At 36.2% G+C, this 21811-nt stretch overlaps 2 protein-coding genes across 8 annotated transcripts in view; one reads left to right on the plus strand and one right to left on the minus strand.

Moving 5' to 3' along the window:
• The first annotated feature begins 1833 nt into the window (after positions 1-1833).
• On the plus strand, positions 1834-14325 carry LOC109139829 (Fc receptor-like protein 5). 7 transcript variants are annotated; one of them, XM_027287814.1, is made up of 21 exons: positions 1834-2536; positions 3534-3608; positions 4304-4336; positions 4877-5158; positions 6130-6399; positions 6591-6857; positions 7842-8111; positions 8912-9187; positions 9347-9619; positions 9790-10092; positions 10391-10657; positions 11529-11771; positions 11950-12066; positions 12174-12189; positions 12279-12370; positions 12515-12565; positions 12874-12936; positions 13022-13081; positions 13595-13657; positions 13795-13857; positions 13988-14325. In XM_027287814.1, exons 1-21 carry the CDS (start codon positions 2449-2451, stop codon positions 13993-13995), a joined length of 3180 nt encoding a protein of 1059 aa, XP_027143615.1. In that variant the 5' UTR covers positions 1834-2448; the 3' UTR covers positions 13996-14325. The 7 variants fall into 7 exon arrangements, with proteins under 7 accessions (XP_027143615.1, XP_027143616.1, XP_027143618.1 ...); XM_027287817.1 differs by having other exon boundaries at positions 1835-2536; positions 3515-3608; positions 11947-12066; XM_027287816.1 differs by having other exon boundaries at positions 1835-2536; positions 3531-3608; positions 11947-12066.
• Positions 14326-17172: 2847 nt separating this feature from the next.
• The window catches only part of LOC109139830 (uncharacterized), a 19705-nt gene continuing 15066 nt past the window's right edge, over positions 17173-21811 (minus strand). The window contains exons 10-18 of the mRNA XM_027288179.1: positions 20540-20809; positions 19407-19955; positions 18937-19236; positions 18703-18816; positions 18578-18593; positions 18391-18488; positions 18206-18256; positions 17837-17893; positions 17173-17744 (exon numbers count right to left, since the gene is read on the minus strand). Coding sequence (XP_027143980.1) covers positions 17841-17893; positions 18206-18256; positions 18391-18488; positions 18578-18593; positions 18703-18816; positions 18937-19236; positions 19407-19955; positions 20540-20809 — 1451 coding nt within the window. The 3' untranslated portion in view covers positions 17173-17744; positions 17837-17840. The remainder of the gene's footprint in view (positions 17745-17836; positions 17894-18205; positions 18257-18390; positions 18489-18577; positions 18594-18702; positions 18817-18936; positions 19237-19406; positions 19956-20539; positions 20810-21811) is intronic.

The following is a 21811-nucleotide window of genomic DNA, read 5'->3' on the forward strand; positions in this document are numbered from 1 at the left end:
ACGCAGTTACCGGGATACGAGGTAAGTTAACGTTAGCCACCATTGAGAAACTTCGCTCCTGTATATGTGTGTGTGTTTCTGCTGTAGATAAATGCACTTATAGACAAAAGTAACAATACAGCTTTGTGGAAGAAGAAATTATCAAACTTTAGCATTTAATTTGCTTGAGCGCATGTGTGTAACTTTAATTAGCATTTTTATTGGAGTACTATTAACTTATTACTGACAATTTTAGTGTAACATCTCCAGGCCATAAAGTCTCAGCCTTGCCATATCTAGCACAACACACTTGAAAAAAATTACGGGACCGCGACAATTTGCTTCACTAAGCATGTCACTTAGGCTGATAAAACTTTTCTCCTCCACAGACACACTTCATGTTATTTAACTAAATATTGACAATACTACTGTAACATATTCTGGCCATAAAGTCTCAGCCTTGCTATGTCTAGCACAACACACTTATTTAAAAATTACGGGACCGCGACAATTTGCTTCACTAAGCATGTCACTTAGGCTGATAAAACGTTTCTCCTCCACAGACACACTTCATGTTATTTAACTAATTACTGACAGTACTACTGTAACATATTCTGGCCATAAAGTCTCAGCCTTGCTATGTCTAGCACGACACACTTATTTAAAAATTACGGGACCGGGATAATTTGCCCTCACGAAGCATGTTTCAAGATGCAGAAGAGCTTGTACATGATGAAGAGGAATATTTCAGGATTCAAAGTCAATGCTGAGTGACACAGGTAAGTTAAACTTAACTAGTTTCTTTCTTTCTTTCTTTTTTTTTAAAGATATTTTAAGGACTAAGCCTTTGTACATGGGGCAGCTGCTCTACCGACTGAGCTAAACAACACCCCAAACTTAACTAGTTTCAAGGTTACAGCTAGAATTTTAGCAAGTATGTTTAATTTAGGTACTGTGTTACTGTTAAATTGGCAGAATATAGCATATAGACACAGAAAGGCGTTTGAAATCAATCTGAAACTTGCATGATCTGTATTGAATATGCGGTTCCTCCTGTAATGTATGTTCTTATATTTTTATATTTCTCAATTTTCTGTAATCCAGTGTTTGAAAGGTTGTTATTGATATTTTATATATTGTCACAATGGACTTTGAATTGATTATTTGGTAATGTCTAAACAATTAATCTGCCGAATGATTATGTTTATGCTGAGCGAGGACAAAGTATGGTAAGTTTTTGTATTCGCTGTCCTGTAACGCCACGTTACGATCATCTCGTTCTCGCCTCTTGTAACGTAAAGAAGAAAATTACCTCAAAAGCAGAGAAACAGAGCGACGTGGCAGCGCTGGATGAGAAGATGTCGCGAGCTCTGTGTGCTGGGGTTATTCTGTAAGTACAACTGTGACTATCTTATTTTGTGACTTTAAGAGGCAGACAGGCGTTATATGATATACGAACAGAAATATAAATTCAAGCTTTAGGGCTGCAAAACGTATTCTTTACAGTTTCTCTCACGGAAAGCAACACATTATAGTGATGTGTTTTACATGACCTATCACAAACACAATCAGAGAACACATTTAGTTTAGCTATGGGTGGGATGTCACAACTAACCATCAGATAATATTTCTTGCTTGGCACACCTAGATCTTGTGGTCTGATTATAAAATGACCTCATAATAACTGATCAAAAATATTGTACCTAAATACTTCCCATGTTAAGTACATATGCATGCATGGAGTTTATTCATAAGGAAATCAATAGCACACTGGTAAAGTTGAGTCAATTAGTGTAACTGTAACCATATATATATATATATATATAGTCCTTTCTGTACCAGCTGTTTACTGAAAATGAATGAGCTCATCATTTTTACTTTGACCTGCAGTGCTAAAAATAAGTAAGTGCAGCAAATTAGAGTAGGAACTTTTCACAAACTAGTTCACCTTCATGCTTAGTCTGTTGTCTTCCATCCATCCATCCATTACTTGTAACCGCTTATCCTCATCAGGGTCACAGTGGGACTGGAGCCTATCCCAGCTGACATTGGAGGAGTGGCGGGGCACACCCTGGACAAGTCGGCAGCCACATAAAGACAAGCAACCATTCACATTTACAGGGAATTTAGAGTAACCAATTAACCTATTAACTGCATGTCTTTGGAATGTGGGAGGAAACTGGAGTACCTGCTGAGGATCCACACAGAGACAGGGAAAACATGCAAAGTCCACACAGAGCTTTGAACCAGGAACCTTCTGTGCTGTGAGGGTACGGTGCTAACCACTGCACAGAAATTGTGTACACAGTTCACAGTAATTGCTATACAAAAAAAGATCTGGGATAGTTAACTGGTTTGTGTTTTCTGTGTTTGAGTCCACTAGGTTGGGTGGAGGCAGTATTCACCGTACCAAAGGAAGTGTTTGTGTACTACAAAAGGGAACAATAGAAGAAGAAAGTCTGCGTGCGCATGTGTGTGAAATATGTGCTCACACACACTGCTGGAAAAAAGACAGCGGAGGCAAAAAAAAGGGAGACGGGAAGTAGACTGATCAGATGTAAGTTTGAGCTGAGCACCAACACACTGTAATACTCAAACAAGATTAATTTCCACACAAACAGTTGGTAAAAACTTGAAAACAGTGTCCAGGCCTTTATTCTCTGCTCTGCATGCGGTGAGTGCAGCCACTGAAAGTCATGATGACACCACAAGCAGGCTTCCTCATATAGATCAGTTCTCTATGCATTTCACTTCACTCATTTTAGACCACATTCAGAGTTTGTGACACCTCTTTTTTTTTTTTTTTTTTTTTGTGGTGATGACTAATTCTCGCTATCACATCAGTGGAAAGAGGAAATATGAAGTTTGAAGCATTGGCTTTCCTGTTTTTTCTCACGCCCTAGTTAGAAACTTATCTTAATAGCACAATGACAAATTTAAAGTATTTAAAACTATCGATTTTCAGCCTTTTTGATAAGATAAGAATTTCTTCTGTGCGCTGTGCCTGCAATCACCTGTTGTCCACCCCATCATGTAAGTTATATGTCAGCAGCAGATCTTCATGAGATAACAAAAAAAAAAAAAACTAAAATCCGGTTTTACTTTGTCATTATGGGGTATTAAGTGGAGATTAATGAGGGAAAAAATAATTTAAAGGATTTTAGCGTAAGGCTGCAACATGAGGGAGCCTAAATATTTTCTGAATGCACTATATAGACACACAACACACGCAACACAACATGCACAGATTACCACAATAAAAGGTTTAAAAGTCTATGATCTGATATGATTACATTTTATATTTATAAATTATTTATGCCATTTTTCTCTGGAACAAACTTTTGCACAAGAGACAAAATTAAAGACCTTTGCAGTAGGTGGGAGGTGTGAACATATCAAAGTGTGCTGTGGGCAAAACCACTGTGGGGTTTTTTAGCTCTGTGTAAAAGGGAAGGAAGTACTGACCAGCTATTTTCTGAAGTTAGAAAAGTCTTTCTCTCCTCCCTCTCTCTGCTGCGTAATTATGAAAACAAAGTCGAAAATTTCCTCAGAAGCAGAGGAACAGAGCGACGTGTCGGTGCTGGATGTGAAGATGGGGCACACTTTGCTCCGTGTGCTGGAGTTATTCTGTAAGTATCTGTGACTTTATAACTTTGTGACTTTCAGAGTTTTATTATTAGCATGGTGGTTTTGTAGACGTGATCTTTGTTCAGAGTGTAGGATTGTGTTAGATATACAAATGGACTAGTTATTTTTTGCACTTGTATTTGCACAGTGTATGCAGTATATGGCAGTGGTGAGTGCTGTCACCTCACAGCAAGAACATTTGTGGTTTGAACCTCGGCTGTGGCCTTTCTGTGTGCAGTTTGCATGTTCTCCCTGTGTCTGTGTGGGTTCTCACCGGGTACTCCAGCTTCCTCCCACACTCCAAAGACATGCACTTAATATGTTAATTGGTGACTCTAAATTGGCCGTGAGTGTGAATGGTTGTTTGTCTCTATGTCTCTAAACTGGTGACTTGTCCAAGGTATACGCTGCCTGGTTTTGTAGACATGATCTTTGTTCAGAGCGGAGGATTGTGTTAAAAACACGACTGCACTAGTTATTTTTGCACTTGTTTTTGCACAGTGCATGCAGTATGTGTTCTAAGATATCATGACTTTTGAATATATTGTGTTGCTTTTTTAATTCTAAAGAGTTTTGTGTTTTTTATATTCTTACCTCTTGCTACTGTTGATTGAATGACAGTCACCACTGATAAAACTTTAAGTAGCGTTTGAAGATCTTTGAGTATTGTCTAATAAAGTTTTAATTTTTATTTTAGTGGTGAATACACTCCTCTACGTACACGCTGAAGGTGAGAAATCATCTTTTCTTATCCACACAATATTTAACACAAACGCAAAAACAGGAAGTGATTTAAAGAAGAGTGATTTCAGTTTTGATCACTTCCTCTTTTTGCATTTGCCTTTTTCTATGCACGTTTCATTTTACTCCATGTACCAACACATAAAATTACTATATTACTGCCTTTTTGCATGCATATTTATGTCTGAGCTGACCCCAAAGTATTATAATATTATTTTTTAGAAACTCTACAAGTCACACCATGAGGAGGCACTCGGCTTCAGTGGCAAGGAAAAACTTTATTTTAAAGCCAGAAACCTTGATGCACAACAAGAATATCAATTCTTAATTATGATAAATAGAACCACAAATTTCAATGGAGTCATGATTAATAGTACAAATTATAATGATGATGATGATGATGTATTTGTAGTGGACATAAAGCAGGACAGCAGCAGAAGGCTCAACCACAATCTCTAATCTAGGTGCAGACGCAATCCATGATCCTGATATATATTCAAGATATTAACTTGTTTTGTTTTTTGAACAGTGGGACATCCTAAACCCAGACTGACAGTAGACACAAACATCATACACGGAAAGAACAATGTGACACTGACCTGTTCTGTGGAGGGCTCCGCTGACTGGACTGTCTGGAAATACGACTGGTTCAAGCGTACATCTTACTCCTCTGAAGCTCAGTCCATAAGGAATGGTGTACCAGAGAACATTATCGGTGTCTCAGAAGAAGGTCTGTACAACTGCAGAGGAAGAAGAGAAGATCCACCGTTCTACACAGAGTACAGCAATGAAGTGACCATTCAGAAAATTTGTAAGTTTATGCATTTGTTATGGAATAATACAATATGCATTATTGAAACCTGTTATCAGTAGTGAAGAAAATACTCACTTTGGTACAGTAATAAAAAAGAACATGAATGATAAAATGAACATAGGTCTGCAGACAGGATCTGAACATGCTGATGGAGTTTTGTTTGTTACTCTTCCTCAGTCACTGAATAATGTAATCAGTAAGATTATTGAAAATATAAAGTACAGAAATGACCTAAAATATGCTGAATGAATCATAAAAACACACACAAACTTTCAAATTCTCACACTTCACATGCTTATTACAGTATCTGTTAACTACTCTTAGTTCTTAAATGCCATTCAGTTGTCGCTTTAATAATTACACTGGAGGTTATTAACAGTCTGCATGTGGTTCACATGATGTCATTCATTTTGGGTGGTGACATGATGTTCAGGCTGCCACAGTGTTTTTATGGTCAGAACTTTGGACTATTATAAAGCCAGTGAGTGAATTCAGTATTGTGACCTAAAATAAAACAACATACATTCTTTATGTTCTTAAACAAACAGCTCAAACAACTACGATATAGAAGAAAGTCATTTTCAGTTAGAAGAACACTAATGAATAAATGATGTCAGCCCAGTACCTCTTACTTCTCTTTTTATTGATAAATATCTGACAGCTGAATGCAGTATCTGTTTCCTTCACATGATTCTGCTGAATGTTTTACAGTCACTCATATGATTTTGTTTTATTCTCAAATTTAAATCAATAGGATGACTTCTATATTGATTTTTTATCAGTGATGTTAAATTACCATCTTTCCTCTTTTAGCTCTCTTTTTGTATCTGATAAAAAACAGATGCTGAAAACTAGACCAACATGTATTCACGTAATTATCAACAGGACTCTAGAAAAAACAATTACATTTTATCTGTTTAGTTTTTAATCCTGTTTGTATTCTAACTGCATATTTTTTATATGAACAGTTTCCAACAGGGTCAGTTTGACCCTTCAACCCAACTGGACTCAGATATTCAAAGGTGAGACGATCACTCTAAGATGTCAGATCGAGGGAGGTGGAGGCACTGATTGGACGTATCAATGGACACCAGAGAGATTAAACATACCACCAACAAACAATGAATACAGGATCAGCAGCGCTACTGAGTCTGACAGTGGAGAATACAGGTGTATTGGTAGAAGGGACTCATATTCCTCAACTGGGTGGAGTAATACCATCACATTGACAGTATCAGGTAAGTTGGACTGATTCATACTGAAAATGTTTTTGGTATTTTCATTTATCTAAATAAAACAACAGGAAACATTTCTTCTTTCAACAACAGTGAAGTCACTTAGAGAAAGCTCAGTAACAAACTGTGGTTGAGGTTGAGGGAAATTTGATTCAAGATATTAACTTGTTTTGTTTTTTCTCTAAACTGAACAGCAAGAAAACCTGAACCCAGACTGACAGCAGACAACATACCAGTGAGGGGCACTGTGAGACTGACCTGTTCTGTGGAGGGCTCTGCTGACTGGAAATACGACTGGTTCAAACGTACATCTGACTCCTCTAAAGCTCAGTCCATAAGGAATGGTGTACCACACAAAGTTATCGAAGTTTCAGAAGGAGGTCTGTACCACTGCAGAGGAGGAAGAGGAGATCCACCGTTCTACACAGAAGAAAGCAATGAAGTTACCGTTCATGGAACTGGTGAGTTTATTCATTTGTTCAGGAATAATACAATATGCATTATTGAAACCTGTTATTAGTAATGAAGAAAATACAAAATAATAATATATTTTGTTCCAGTAGGAAAAAAGAACATGAATGATAAAATGAACATAGGTCTGCAGACAGAAGCTGAACATGCTGATGGAGTTTTGTTTGTTACTCCTCTTCCTCAGTCACTGAATAATGTAATCAGTAAGATTAGTGAAAATGTAAAGTACAGAAATGACCTAAAATATGCTGAATGAATCATAAGAACACACAAACTCTCAAATTCTCACACTTCACATGCTTATTACAGTATCTGTTAACTACTCTTAGTTCTTAAATGCCATTCAGTTGTAGCTTTAATAATTACACTGGAGGTTATTAACAGTCTGCATGTGGTTCACATGATGTCACTCATTTTGGGTGGTGACATGATGTTCAGGCTGCCACAGTGTTTTTATGGTCAGAACTTTGGACTATTATAAAGCCAGTGAGTGAATTCAGTATTGTGACCTAAAATAAAACAACATACATTCTTTATGTTCTTAAACAAACACCTCAAACAACTAAGATATAGAAGAAAGTCATTTTCAGTTAGAAGAACACTAATGAATAAATGATGTCAGCCCAGTACCTCTTACTTCTCTTTTTATTGATAAATATCGGACAGCTGAATGCAGTATCTGTTTCCTTCACATGATTCTGCTGAATGTTTTACAATCGCTCACATGATTTTGTTTTATTCTGAAATTTAAATCAATAGGTTGACTTTTATATTGATTTTATATCAGTGATGTTAAATTACCATCTTTCCTCTTTTAGCTCTCTTTTTGTATCTGATAAAAAAACAGATGCTGAAAACTAGACCAACATGTATTCACGTAATTATCAACAGGACTCTAGAAAAAACAATTACATTTTATCTGTTTAGTTTTTAATCCTGTCTGTATTCTAACTGCATGTTTTTTATGTGAACAGTTTCCAACAGGGTCAGTTTGACCCTTCAACCCAACAGGACTCAGATATTCAGAGGTGAGACGATCACTCTCAGATGTCAGATCGAGGGAGGTGGAGGCACTGATTGGGCGTATATATGGATAAAAGACAAATTAAACATACCATCAACAAACAATGAATACAGGATCAGCAGCGCTACTGAGTCTGACAGTGGAAAATACTGGTGTAAAGGTAGAAGGGACTCATATTCCTCAACAGAGTGGAGTAATTTCATCACATTGACAGTATCACGTAAGTTGGACTGATTCATACTGAAATTTTTTTTCATGTTTTCATTTATCTAAATAAAACAACAGGAAACATTTCTTCTTTCAACAACAATGAAGTCACTTACAGACAGCTCAGTAACAAATTGTGGTTGTTTTAACTTTAAAGGAATCACCATACATTGTTCTGTTAAATATATACCCTGTGACTCTGCAAATGATAAGTGGCTACAGATAACTGATAAATTAACATTAATATTTATTCATGTTACCAAAGGGCCTGCACAACTGTAGCATTTAGCAGTGCAGCAGCAAATTATCATTATTTTATATGAACATATTTATTATATTTTATGAATTCATAGAGTTTCTGGCTTTGTCTACATTTTTTGATTGGACCTGAGAAAGAGTGTGAAAGCATGAGCAACACATGCTGCATCTTTAATCAAACAATCCAAACACAACACAGTGCTTCATGGTGTCTTTTACACAGATCACAAATGAGTGTCACTTGTTGATAAAGGTACATATTCCTATAGGTCTCACCAAACTCTGATGTTTGTTTTGATTGTTGTGTCAAAATGAGGAAAATATCTCAGATTACAAAATGCAGCTTGTTGTAGCAAATTTGGTGAATTGTGCTGCTGCATAGTTACAGTACAGATACAGACGAGAAACAAAGAGAGAGGAGTACGACATGCAACAGAGGTCTAAGTCTTCAAGTTTTAAAAAGTATTTCTTGCCTGTGGGTGCTGCACATCTAAATCAGACTAAATCACAGTGACAGTAATTTCCTGTTGTTCATCTTTGTTTTAAATTAAACAGCAAACAGACCAAAGGCTGAACTGAGTGCTGATGACAGAGACATTCCAGTAGGGGGCAGTGTGACCCTGACCTGCTCTGTGAAGACATCATCATCTGGTTGGAAGTACTTCTGGTACAGAGGAGAGAAAACCTCTGAACCCCTGACCACACAAGATGTTTTACTCTCAACTGGACGTATCAGAGTCTCACAGGAAGGAGTCTACTGGTGCAGAGGAGGAAGAGGAGAGCCAGTTTACTACACAGAGTACAGTGATTCAATCAGTATCAACAAAATTGGTGAGTTTGGCATTTGTTTTTAAAACAGAATTAATTATCGTTCATTATTTTGCATTCATAATTATTAATTGATAAAAAGACTAAAGACACTATGCTTTGATGTAGATTTAATGTTTTGTCTTTTTTGTTTCCTGACTGTGAATTCTTAAACATGAACAGTTGTAAACAAGGCTGTTGTGACTCTGCAACCAAACTGGTCTGAAATCTTCAGTGGAGAGACGATCACTCTCAGATGTGAGATCAAGAATGGAGGAGACACTGAGTGGGAGTATGAATGGAAAACAACCAGCTCAAGAAAACCTTCAAATCAAAATGAAGTCAGTATTACATCTGCTTATGTATCTCATAGTGGAGACTACAGGTGTAAGGGCAGAAAGAAAAATAAACAGTCAACAGACTGGAGTGATCCCATCAAACTGACAGTATCAGACGGTGAGTCACAACACATTTCATTCAAAGTGAATATTATACAGGTCATTAAAGGCTGTTTTTGGTTCATATATATTTTAATGTAAATACTCACTTGTATGTTCTGATTGTGCTGGATATATTTGATCCTCTATCATTACATGTTTTCATTCTGAAAAATCACTTTTCAACAGAAAAACCCAAGTCTGTCCTCACTGTGTCTCCATTGTGGCTGAATGCTGGAGACTCAGTAACTCTGAACTGTGAGGTTGAACATCCATCTGCAGGATGGAGGTTCTACTGGTATAAGACTGTTCCCAAACTACCAGACTACTCCTACAGCTTGGAGCTGCTACCTGTAAGCAGCAATGGGACTGAACAGGATTCCTACATCGTTCATGGACAGACTGGCACAGCACGATATGTGTGCAGAGCTGAAAGAGGAGACCCAGTGTATTACACTCAGTACAGTGAACCTAAGTTTGTCTGGTCTAGAGGTCAGTTTGTTTCACTCTGTCCTTAATGCATCTTCTGTCTGTGACCAACATACAGTATCTTGAAAACTAACACTTACTTTGACAAATAATTGGCTGTGTACATTCACGATCCCCCAAATGAAGAAATTAATTGACTGTGGTGACTTTATGGTCTTTAATCTCTGGCTAGCATCAAGCCAGACTTTCTGCTTTCCACCTTACTGAGTGATTAAAAAGCAAAAAAATATTTGCATTGTGACATATTTAAACTTAAGATCACTGTGCTCTGTTTGACACCTTATTACATGTTGTTTTTCAGATTTTCATTCATCAGCGTCTCTCACAGTGAGTCCTGACAGAGTGCAACACTTCACCTCTGACTCTGTCTCACTGAACTGTGAGGGAAACTCTACTGAGTGGAGAGTGAGAGGGCTTACTGGAAACCGCTACCTGTCATACTGCTCCTACTGGGGGACAATGACTGGATCCACATGCAACATGTACAGTTCCTGGCAGAGTGATGGAGTGTTCTGGTGTGAATCTGGATCAGGAGAGTTCAGCAACGCAGTCAACATCTCTTTACAGGGTATGGTTTCATTACACCTTTATACATTATTTTGTACATCTCACTATGTGTTTGAGACAAATAGAAAATATGTTGGGTTCAGTCTATTTTATAACAATAAGTTTAAACCAACCATGTAAGACGGAGCGCTACTGCAGGTTCTTCATTCCAACAGCTGTCAGACTCTTTAACACCAGCATGACTAAATGACTGATTATTCTTATCCACCTCATGTATACAAACTGATGTAACAGGTTAACTTTTCTGGTGTGAGATTATCAAACTTAATCTTGTGTTCTCAAACTTCTGCCACAGAAAATATCACCCTCTATACAGGGTATGGTTTCATTACACTTTCTTTTTTTAATGAATGAATAATTTTAAACTTCTCCCTGTGTTTCAACATATATCAGATGTTTTGTATGTTTACAAAGCATTAAACGTTTTTTATCCACTCATAAATCTCAGGATTATGTTCCTAAAGATTATTAAACAAAAAATAATACCTAATCAGGTAAATAATCCTAAGTGTCTGTGTATACTGTACAGCAGTGTAATGCAAAGATAATTAATTAATGAGGACTGCATAAAGTATATAGTACATTTCTTCATGTTTATGGTGCAGTACTCTCTAAGTTTTTATGTCAATACTGTGTACTCTCTCAGAACTTTTAGACACTTGTTGATTATTTGATAAGATGTTACTTTTACAGTGAGACATAAGTTGTACACAAGATAAAACATCAGACTTTATGATCACTGTAAATCAAATGAGTGTTACAAAGAGAAAACAATGTGTGATCTATTCTCATCATTCTACGTCCTCTCATTCTGAAGTTTGTCAACCAGCTGATCTCTGACTAAACCTCATATTCTTTGACTGTTCCTACAGATATAAATATTATCCTGGTGAGCCCTGTCCATCCTGTGACTGAGGGAGATCCTGTTAGTCTGAGCTGCAAACTGAGAACTGGAATATTTGATTCCAATGTGTTTTTCTATCGTAATGATGAACTCATTCAAAATGATACCAGGAAGGAGCGAAATATCTCTGCAGTGTCAAAGTCAGATGAGGGCTTCTACAAGTGTCAGTACTCAGAAGAAGAGTCACCACAGAGTTGGATGTCAGTTAAGGGTGAGTAGGATTAAAACAACTGCTGCATTTTCTTTGATGTAAACTGTGTTTCTGTGTGAGAAAGAAACTTGTTCAAATACTGAACTGAATTTGAAGTAGCATTAGTTTCAGACGACTTCACCTGTTGGATGCATTAAACATATAAAAGTTTATTAACACTTAATATTTATTACAGCAGTGTCCAGACCTGAAAGCTCTTCATTTCCTGTCGGGTTGATCGTTGGGTTGGTTTGTGGAACCATACTACTTCTTCTTATTCTTCTGTTCCTTTTGTATTGCTACAGATCATCCAAAGGTGAGTCGATCTTCTTTTGTCTCATGTTTTACGCTTTAATCATTTAAATACACAAGTATAATAATTTACGACAGAAAAGCAGGTAACAACAAATGTCTTTTCCACAGATTCACGCTGTATCAGGTTGGTTCAACACTCTCTTCTCTCATTTTGAACATAATAACAAAACATTGAATGTTCCTATTTAAATGTATTGTATTTGTTTCATGTAGTCAGTCTGAGAGAACCATCCAGGGCTCTGACACAAATCAAGTGCTCAACCAGAATGAGGCTCAAGGTGCAGTATACTCCACTCTTCTCCATGGTGAGCACTGACACTAATCTTAATTTTATATGTTTCTATTCACACTTTGTAGAGACACAACCCATTAGATCAGAGAAGTTTTAATTAGTATCATAGAATTAAAACAATTATTTTGAGCTTGACTTGATATTCACTGCACTGCAGGTGGTCCTGTTGCCTATGAATCAATCAAAGGCACTGAAGACACTGAAAATGGTACGGTACAACCTTTTTTAACGTGCACCTCAACAATGCTCCATCATATCTAAAAAAATGTGATATATTTATTTTGCTTGAAGGTGAACAAATGAAATAACTCAAAATAAAATTGTTGGTGGTGATTGGTGTGTTGATAACACACACAAGATGTTTACTGGGAATGAATCTTTGTACAGATATTCTCTATCCTTAGAGGATAAATCTGAATGAGTTTGATGACCCTCTGACTTTTCGTGATTCATGAGCACTGATTATGAGTGATTAATACAAAATAGTCTAAATACAATTATGTATGTATATTTCAGTTGCAGGTGGATCTCAGGATGTCACATACTCTTTGATTGAACTCAAAAACATTAAAAAAAAAGGTGAGTACTCCAAACACATACAACAAATATAATATTTTAGAGATGTATTGCACTGTATGATTGATTCATCTGATTTTCTTCACAGGGAAGCAGCATGGACCAGAGGAGAGCACTGTTTACTCTGATGTGAAGACAAGAACTGCAGGTACAGTCAGTTATAACAGTCATGCTCAACGTTTGTATTGAAAAGTGTCATATTATTACACAGGAGGTCATTCTAGGTCAGCATGCACTTCACTTAATGTCAGTCAGTTGGGGAGCTGCTACATTTTAAGACTAGGCATAACACGAGCTCGAAGTTGTCAGATCTTACACATATTTAGAGCCTTTTAGACTTGTGTGTGTTTCTCAGTTTGTCTCTTTCATGGACAGTATGTGATTAATATTGTATGTTGTTTCCATTATATTTCCATCTTACAGATACAGTATGAATTGTTTTGTTTATATCTGAGGCTTCGGTGTGGTGACAACAACTCATTTTGTTGTATTTTGGTATTTATGTCACTATATCTAATGCTACTGAACTGAAGACACAAGGGCATCCCAAACCTCTTATTTTTTCATTCTACCTGTCAGTCTGTACATTCATTCATCTAGCTGAACAGTACTCTATATGTCTGCTGAGCAAATAAATCCTGAGATCTGCTTTCTGTTTTAGACGACAACCTGATGTATGCACAAGTAAACCACCACAACAAAGGCAAAGCAAAGAAAACCAAAGGTGAGTGAAGTCTCCATCGTCCAGCATGTTGGACAGTATGTAATGTGTTCAATATTTTTCAAGGTTCAGTACATTACCTTTATTAATTATTAACATTACTGGTTATTGTTTAAAACTAAACATCTCTCCATTCATAGGAATACCACATCCTGCACCGACTGAAGCCGTTTACTCTGAAGTTAAACCAGGAACATCTCTTGGTAATAACATGATAACATATGATGTGCATACTGTGCATAATGACTAATTTAAAAGTCGGAATAATGTATCAGAAGGCATCCTTTAATCTTGAATAATTCGCTATCTGTTGTTTATGTGTTTTTCTTCCAGGTCTGTGAAGACAGCTGTATCATCAAAGAAAAATGTCAGACATGCTCAGTATTTTGTACAGTTAATTTGTTAGATTATATAATAGAGATTTAACAAGATTTTTAGTATTTACACATTTTGAAAAACTTTTTGAACAACTTGATGCAGTTATGAGCTTTAGTACTCAGGTGGTAGCGCAGCTTTTAAAGTCAGCATTTTTTTTACAGTGTTAGAGCAGAAAGATCCAAGACGGACATCAACAATTATGAATGGGGACTGTATATATTTCACTTACATAGTTTGTATTTTTAAATCTTTGTTCATTTTATGCATCAATAAAGTTCTTTTTTTGCACTGTTCTTCGTATTTTGTCGTTTTGTTTCAGATTAGGAAATCGATTTTAGTCGTTCATATCAAATTTTTCTTTTTCTTCTTCTTCTTTTTCTGGTCACTCACATTACCCTCCACAATAAAGGTCAAGCCAAGAACGGCAAAGGGAATAACTGTCCTACATCCTCCTACAGGTGTTATTGTGCAACATTTTGCTGTTGGAGTTAAATAGCACTCTGACATAAATGTAATGATGCCATATGTGTAAAAAGTATCAGTTAATCATGATAATTTCCAGACCAGTTATAAACACTAAGGATTTTCATTGTGGTGCAACTTTAATCTTTAATTGCTGACATTTATTGATCATGAGATCAGAGATCAAAGACCTTACTGACAAGTCTTTCTATTTTAATATGAGTGAAACCTGCAGTGAGGGAATGTGTCTCTCCCTACTGGCAGTGAGAGAAATTACACAAATACTAAAAAAACTGTTGATGCGTGCTTATGGCGTATTACAAAAATGATTGAACTTGATGGAATCGACTGATGGAAGTAGTACAGACCAGTAGGCATCCTCCTACAGGGGAAAAAAAACATTGAGGCTATGCTTTTCATTCACTCACTTCATGAAAGTCACATGAAAAACCCTCTAAAACCTCACGCTTCACTCAGAACCTTTCATTGTGTCAATAAATCATTCAAACATATCTTGTTGATGGTGTGGTCCATACTAGTAAATAATCTAACAATTAACTGTAGCAAAATACTGAGCATGTCTGATATTTGAATAGCAAGCATGCACACAACTCAAACATTTTTTTTTTTGAGGATACAAAATTAAGGATGTTTTCTGACATGTTTTAAATAACTCTACAGCATACACATCATATGTTTTTATACAAGAGATCTTCCTGGTTTCACGTCAGAATAAACAGTTTCATCAGTTACTGCAGGATGTGGTTTTCCTATGAATGAAGAGATGTTTAAATTTAATGTCATATTTAATTAAGATAATGTACTGAACTGACAGGGTAAAGTCTCCATTACAACACAGAATGACAGTATTATATAATACCCACAGTGCTCAAACCAGCCACACAGCAGAGTATTATAGCTTTTACAGAATTGACTGATGCCCATGGCAATGTAAAATTAAAAAAAAACAACACTGAAAAGACAGACTAAAAATAATACAAACAGCTATGACATTAAAATGATTGTACACATTACATACTGACTAACATGCTGGGTAACGCAGAGTTTACTCACCTTTGGTTTTCTTTGCTTTGCCTTTGTTTTTGGGGTTTACTTGTGCATACATCAGGTTGTCGTCTAAACCAGAAAGCAGATCTCAGGATTTGTTTACTTAACAGACATATAGAGTACTGTTCATAGAGGAATAAATGTACGGATGGACTGACAGGTAGAATGAAAGTAGAGAAATCTTGCCTTTGTGTCCACAAAAAATCGAAATGCAACCAAATTAGTTGTCACCACACTGACACCTCAGCTAATGTGTCTTTTGTTTGTTTTTTACAATACGATACAAATGTTGAGCATGATTGTTATAACTGACTGTACCTGGAGTTCTTGTCTTCACATAAACAGTAAACAGATCTCCTCTGGTTCATGTTTCTTCCCTGTGAAGAAAATTAGATGAATCAATCCTGCACTCCAAGACAGCGTACAACACATTTATTGTATGTTCTTGGAGTACTCACCTTTTTTTCTGATTTTTGTATGCTCAATCGAAGAGTATGTCACATCCTGAGATCCATCTGCAACTGAAACATTTTTTATTTTTAGTCAGACTATTTTATATAAATCACTCCATCCAAGACTCTGACTCCCTGAATGACAAAAATACAGCAGGTTCAGGCGAGGACAGGAGAGGCATGGAGCGAGAGGGAGGTCGAGCATTGTTGGTGCATTTTTGTGTCTATCTAGATCATTTATTTATTCAGGTTATGGTTAATTAAGTATCAGAATAGTTATTTATGAATACATTTATTAGCTGTTCACTTTTTATTTTATTTTCAGCTGTGACAAAGTTCCAACCCGAGTATCTTTCTGCAAAAATATATTAATAAGATAAATCTGTGATAGGCCAATATCAGCTGATAAAACCAACTTATATATCGAGCTCTAGTGGATTGTGTTCATGAAGTATCACAGTCACTGTTTACGAGCCAAGAATTTCTACAACCTCTAGATTGAGACTTAATGAATGAACTGGCTGTCATTTCTCTTTTGAATGGTAATGCTCGAGGTGAGTTTAAAACAAGTTAAACTCTGTTACACAGTATAAATACTGATCATCTCTAAAGTTGAGTGTAATCATTAAACGTCATTCTTCATCACAGGTAATGTATTTACAATAGATAGTTAAAAACTCAACTGACAGCTTACTGCTGGAAAAGTAGTTTATTGATACATAAAATGATGAAAAATGTAAAAAGTACAGAAATATAAAATCGGTTTATGTGAAAATTTAATACATACAGTAGCTATCATGTATTTAAAAAGTGAAAATTTAATACATACAGTAGCTATCATGTATTTAAAAAAGAAAATATAAGAACATATGTTGTTCAAAAGCAGTTATTTACATATATTTAAGATCCATCCTGGATCTTTGTCTTCCAACACTGTAAAATATGTGGACTTTAAAGCTGTAATCACCTAAAGCTCAAATATACTATGTTGCATTCAGAGTTTCATACAACAAGAAAAATATAATAATAATATATCACTAGCCTCCTATTACTAGAAAAAACACATTGTCTAAGGCCAAATAATGAATACATTTCAGCAAAACAGAATAATCAAATCGATATAATGTCATTGCATGGTCTCAAAACAAATTAAACGTAAAAAACAACATTTTTTCTTACAGATTTCATACAGATCTCTTTACAGACCTGGAAGAAAACATCAACAAAATGTTGGATGCTTTTAATTTTTTATGACTCTACAGAAGCATTAAAGACGAATGATGAAGATAAAAATGAAAAGATGGAGAGGAAATTTGCATGTACCAAATATTTCACAATCTACAACAGCATGGAGAGAAACAAATAGGACAATTCAGTTTTATGTCATATCTGTGAGATGGAAAAACAACCCAGCTGTGCAAACAAATGACACACAACATAAAATAATAATCACATACTGTGTATGAAACAGACAAACTTAAAAACACCCAAACATCTAAAAAAGCCTAAATATGTGTAAGATTTGTCAATTTCCATCTCTGGTGATACCTAGTGGTAAGATGTAACAGCTACCGAAGCTGCCTGACATTAACTGAACTGCATGCTGACCCATAATGACCTCCTGTGTAATAATATGACACATTTCAATACAAACTTTGAGCCTGACTGTACTTCATATCTTCATATCACAGTAAACAGAGCTCTCCTCTCCTCTGGTTCATGTTGCTTCCCTGTGGAGAAAATCAGATGAATCCTTAAAAGAGAAAAATCTATGAAATCTCTGAAGTATTTTCTATTTATTGTAGTTATTCGAAGTACTCACCGTTTTATCCAACTTTCTTCAGTTCAATTGAAGACGATGCCACATTCTGGTATTCATCTGCATTTGAAAAATAAGAATTTTTTGTTCAAGGATCTTATATCAGTCACTCTCAATCAGTCCTGCGAAAACTCTATTCCTAAATCGAGATAATCTGACATTCAGATCTCAAATCCAGATTTGTTTTGAGGATTGGATTATGCTGACTCAGGGTGTTTGACTTTAAATTAAATAGACGCCACTTGTCTTAATTAACAATTTAATTTGATTTGGGGTTATGTTTAGCTGCATACAAGGAACATACAGTATGAGTTACAGGACCTCCAGTATGTTTTTGTCTTCTGTATGTAATGTAATGAAAAGGTACTGTACCATTTTCAGTGTCTTCAGGGCCTTTGATTGTTTCATAGACACAATCATCACCTACAGAGGAGTGAATATCAAACCAGAACAGATTAATGAATTCGACTGCATGACACAAAGAGAACATCCTCTGATGTATGTATATAAATACATACACACAAATACATACAGTATATGATCAGTTGAATGCTCACCATTGAGAAGATTGGAGTATACTTCACCTTGAGCCTCATTCTGGTTGACCACTTGATTTGTGTCAGAGCCCTGATTGGTTCTCTCAGACTGACTTTGCCTACATGAAACAAATACAACACATTTAAATAGGAACACTGAATATTTTGCTATTATGTTCAAAATGAGAGAAGAGAGTGTTGAACCAACCTGATGAAGCATGAATCTGTGGAAGAGACATTTGTTGTTACATGGTTTATAGTGTAAGTTATTATAGTTTAGTGCTTCAATAATTAAAGCATAAAACATCTAATAATACAAGAAGAAGCTCTTACTGTTAGACGATCTGTAGCGATACAAGAGGAACAGAAGAAGAAGAAGTACGATTCCACAAACCAGACCAACAATCAACCCGACGGAAAATGAAGAGCTTTCAGGCCTGGACACTGCTGTAATAAATAATAACTCTTCATTAACCTTTAGATATTTACTGAATTCTCCTACTTTCAAGATACTGTATGTTGGTCACAGACAGAAGATGCATTAAGGACAAAGTGAAACAAACTGACCTCCAGACCAGACAAGTTTAGGTTTACTGTACTGAGTGTAATACACTGGGTCTCCTCTTCCAGCTCTGCACACATATCGTGCTGTGCCAGTTTGTCCATCAACGATGTAGGAATCCTGTTCAGTCCCATTGCTGCTGCCAGGTAGCAGCTCAACGCTGTAGAAGTTGTTTGGTAGTTTGGGAACAGCCTTATACCAGTAGAACCTCCATCCTGCAGATGGATGTTTAACCTCACAGTTCAGAGTTACTGAGTCTCCAGCATTCAGCCACAATGGAGACACAGTGAGGACAGGAAGGGGTTCTGTTGAAAAGTGATTTTTCAGAATGAAAACATGTAATGATAGAAAATCAAATATATCCAGCACAATCAGAACATACAAGTGAATATTTACATTAAAATATATATGAACCAAAAACAGCCTTTAATGACCTGTATAATATTCACTTTGAATGAAATGTGTTGTGACTTACCGTCTGATACTGTCAGTTTGATGGGATCACTCCAGTCTGTTGACTGTTTATTTTTATTTCTGCCCTTACACCTGTAGTCTCCACTGTGAGATCCAGAAGCAGATCTAATACTGACTTCTTTTTGGTTTGAAGGTTTTTCTGAGCTGGTTGTTTTCCATTCATACTCCCACTCAGTGTCTCCTCCGTTCTTGATCTCACATCTGAGAGTGATCGTCTCTCCACTGAAGATTTCAGACCAGTTTGGTTGCAGAGTCACAACAGCCTTGTTTGTGTCACTTTTGTTAATACTGATTGAATCACTGTACTCTGTGTAGTAAACTGGCTCTCCTCTTCCTCCTCTGCACCAGTAGACTCCTTCCTGTGAGACACTGATTTGTCCAGTTGAGAGTAAAACATCTTGTGTGTTCAGGGGTTCAGAGGTTTTCTCTCCTCTGTACCAGAAGTACTTCCAACCAGATGATGATGTCTTCACAGAGCAGGTCAGGGTCACACTGCCCCCTACTGGAATGTCTCTGTCATCAGCACTCAGTTCAGCCTTTGGTCTGTTTGCTGTTTAATTTAGAACAAAGACGAAAAACAGTAAATTACTGTGATCTGTACTGTAACTATGCAGCAGCATAATTCACCAAATTTGTTACAACAAGCTGCATTTTGTAATCTGAGATATTTTCCTCATTTTGACACAGCAATCAAAACAAACATCAGACTTTGGTGAGCCCTATAGGAACATGTACCTTTATCAACAAGTGACAATCATTTGTGATCTGTGTAAAAGACATCATGAAGCACTGTGTTGTGTTTGGATTGTTTGATTAAAGATGCAGCATGTGTTGCTCATGCTTTCACACTCTTTCTCAGGTCCAATCAAAAATGTAGACAAAGCCAGAAACCCTATGAATTAATTAATTCATTCATTCATCAGTTATCTGTAGCCACTTATCATTTGCAGAGTCACAGGGTATATTCAACAGAACAATGTATGGTGGTTCCTTTAAAGTTAAAACAACCACAGTTTGTTACTGAGCTGTCTGTAAGTGACTTCATTGTTGTTGAAAGAAGAAATGTTTCCTGTTGTTTTATTTAGAAAAATTAAAACATCAAAATCATTTTCAGTATGAATCAGTTAAACTTACATGATACTGTCAATGTGATGGGATCACTCCAGTCTGTAAAGGAATATGAGTCCCTTCTACCAATACACCTGTATTCTCCACTGTCAGACTCAGTAGCGCTGCTGATCCTGTATTCACTGTTTGTTGGTGGTGTGTTTAATCTGTCTGGTATCCATTGATACGTCCAATCAGTGTCTCCACCTCCCTCGATCTGACATCTTAGAGTGATCGTCTCACCACTAAAAATCTGAGGCCAGTTGGGTTGAAGGGTCAAACTGGCCTTGTTGGAAACTGTTCACATAAAAAATATGCAGTTAGAATACAAACAGGATTAAAAACTAAACAGATAAAATGTAATTGTTTTTCTAGAATCCTGATGGTAATTATGTGAATACATGTTGGTCTAGTTTTCAGCATCTGTTTTTTATCAGAAACAAAAAGAGAGCTAAAAGAGGAAAGATGGTAATTTAACATCACTGATAAAAAATCAACATAGAAGTCATCCTATTGATTTAAATTTCAGAATAAAACAAAATCATGTGAGTGACTGTAAAACATTCAGCAGAATCATGTGAAGGAAACAGATACTGCATTCAGCTGTCAGATATTTAAAGAGAAGTAATCATTGAATCATGAGAAGTATCATTGAAATTTCTGGTTCTATTTAATATAATTGATATTCTTGTTGTGCATCTTCTCCGCCTCCCGTTTTTCTCCCCGTCTGTCTGTCTCTGTCTGTATCCTCCACCCTCTTCTCTTGCCCTTTGACTCAACTGGTCTCAGGTATTAACATCACTGATAAAAATCAACATAGAAGTCATCCTATTGATTTAAATTTCGAATAAAACAAAATCATGTGAGTGATTGTAAAACATTCACAGAATCATGTGAAGGAAACAGATACTGCATTCAGCTGTCCGATATTTATCAATAAAAAGAGAAGTAAGAGGTACTGGGCTGACATCATTTATTCATTAGTGTCTTCTAACTGCAAATGACTTTCTTCTATATCGTAGTTGTTTGAGGTGTTTGTTTAAGAACATAAGAAATGTATGTTGTTTTATTTTAGGTCGAATACTGAATTCACTCACTGGCTTATAAGAGTCCAAAGTTCTGACCATAAAAACACTGTGGCAGCCTGAACATCATGTCACCACCCAAAATGAATGACATCATGTGAACCAATGCAGACTGTTAATAACCTCCAGTGTAAGTATTAAAGCGACAACTGAATGGCATTTAAGAACTAAGAGTAGTTAACAGATACTGTAATAAGCATGTGAAGTGTGAGAA

Source organism: Larimichthys crocea, chromosome XIV (genome assembly GCF_000972845.2).
Source record: "Larimichthys crocea isolate SSNF chromosome XIV, L_crocea_2.0, whole genome shotgun sequence".
Lineage (NCBI taxonomy): Eukaryota > Metazoa > Chordata > Actinopteri > Sciaenidae > Larimichthys > Larimichthys crocea.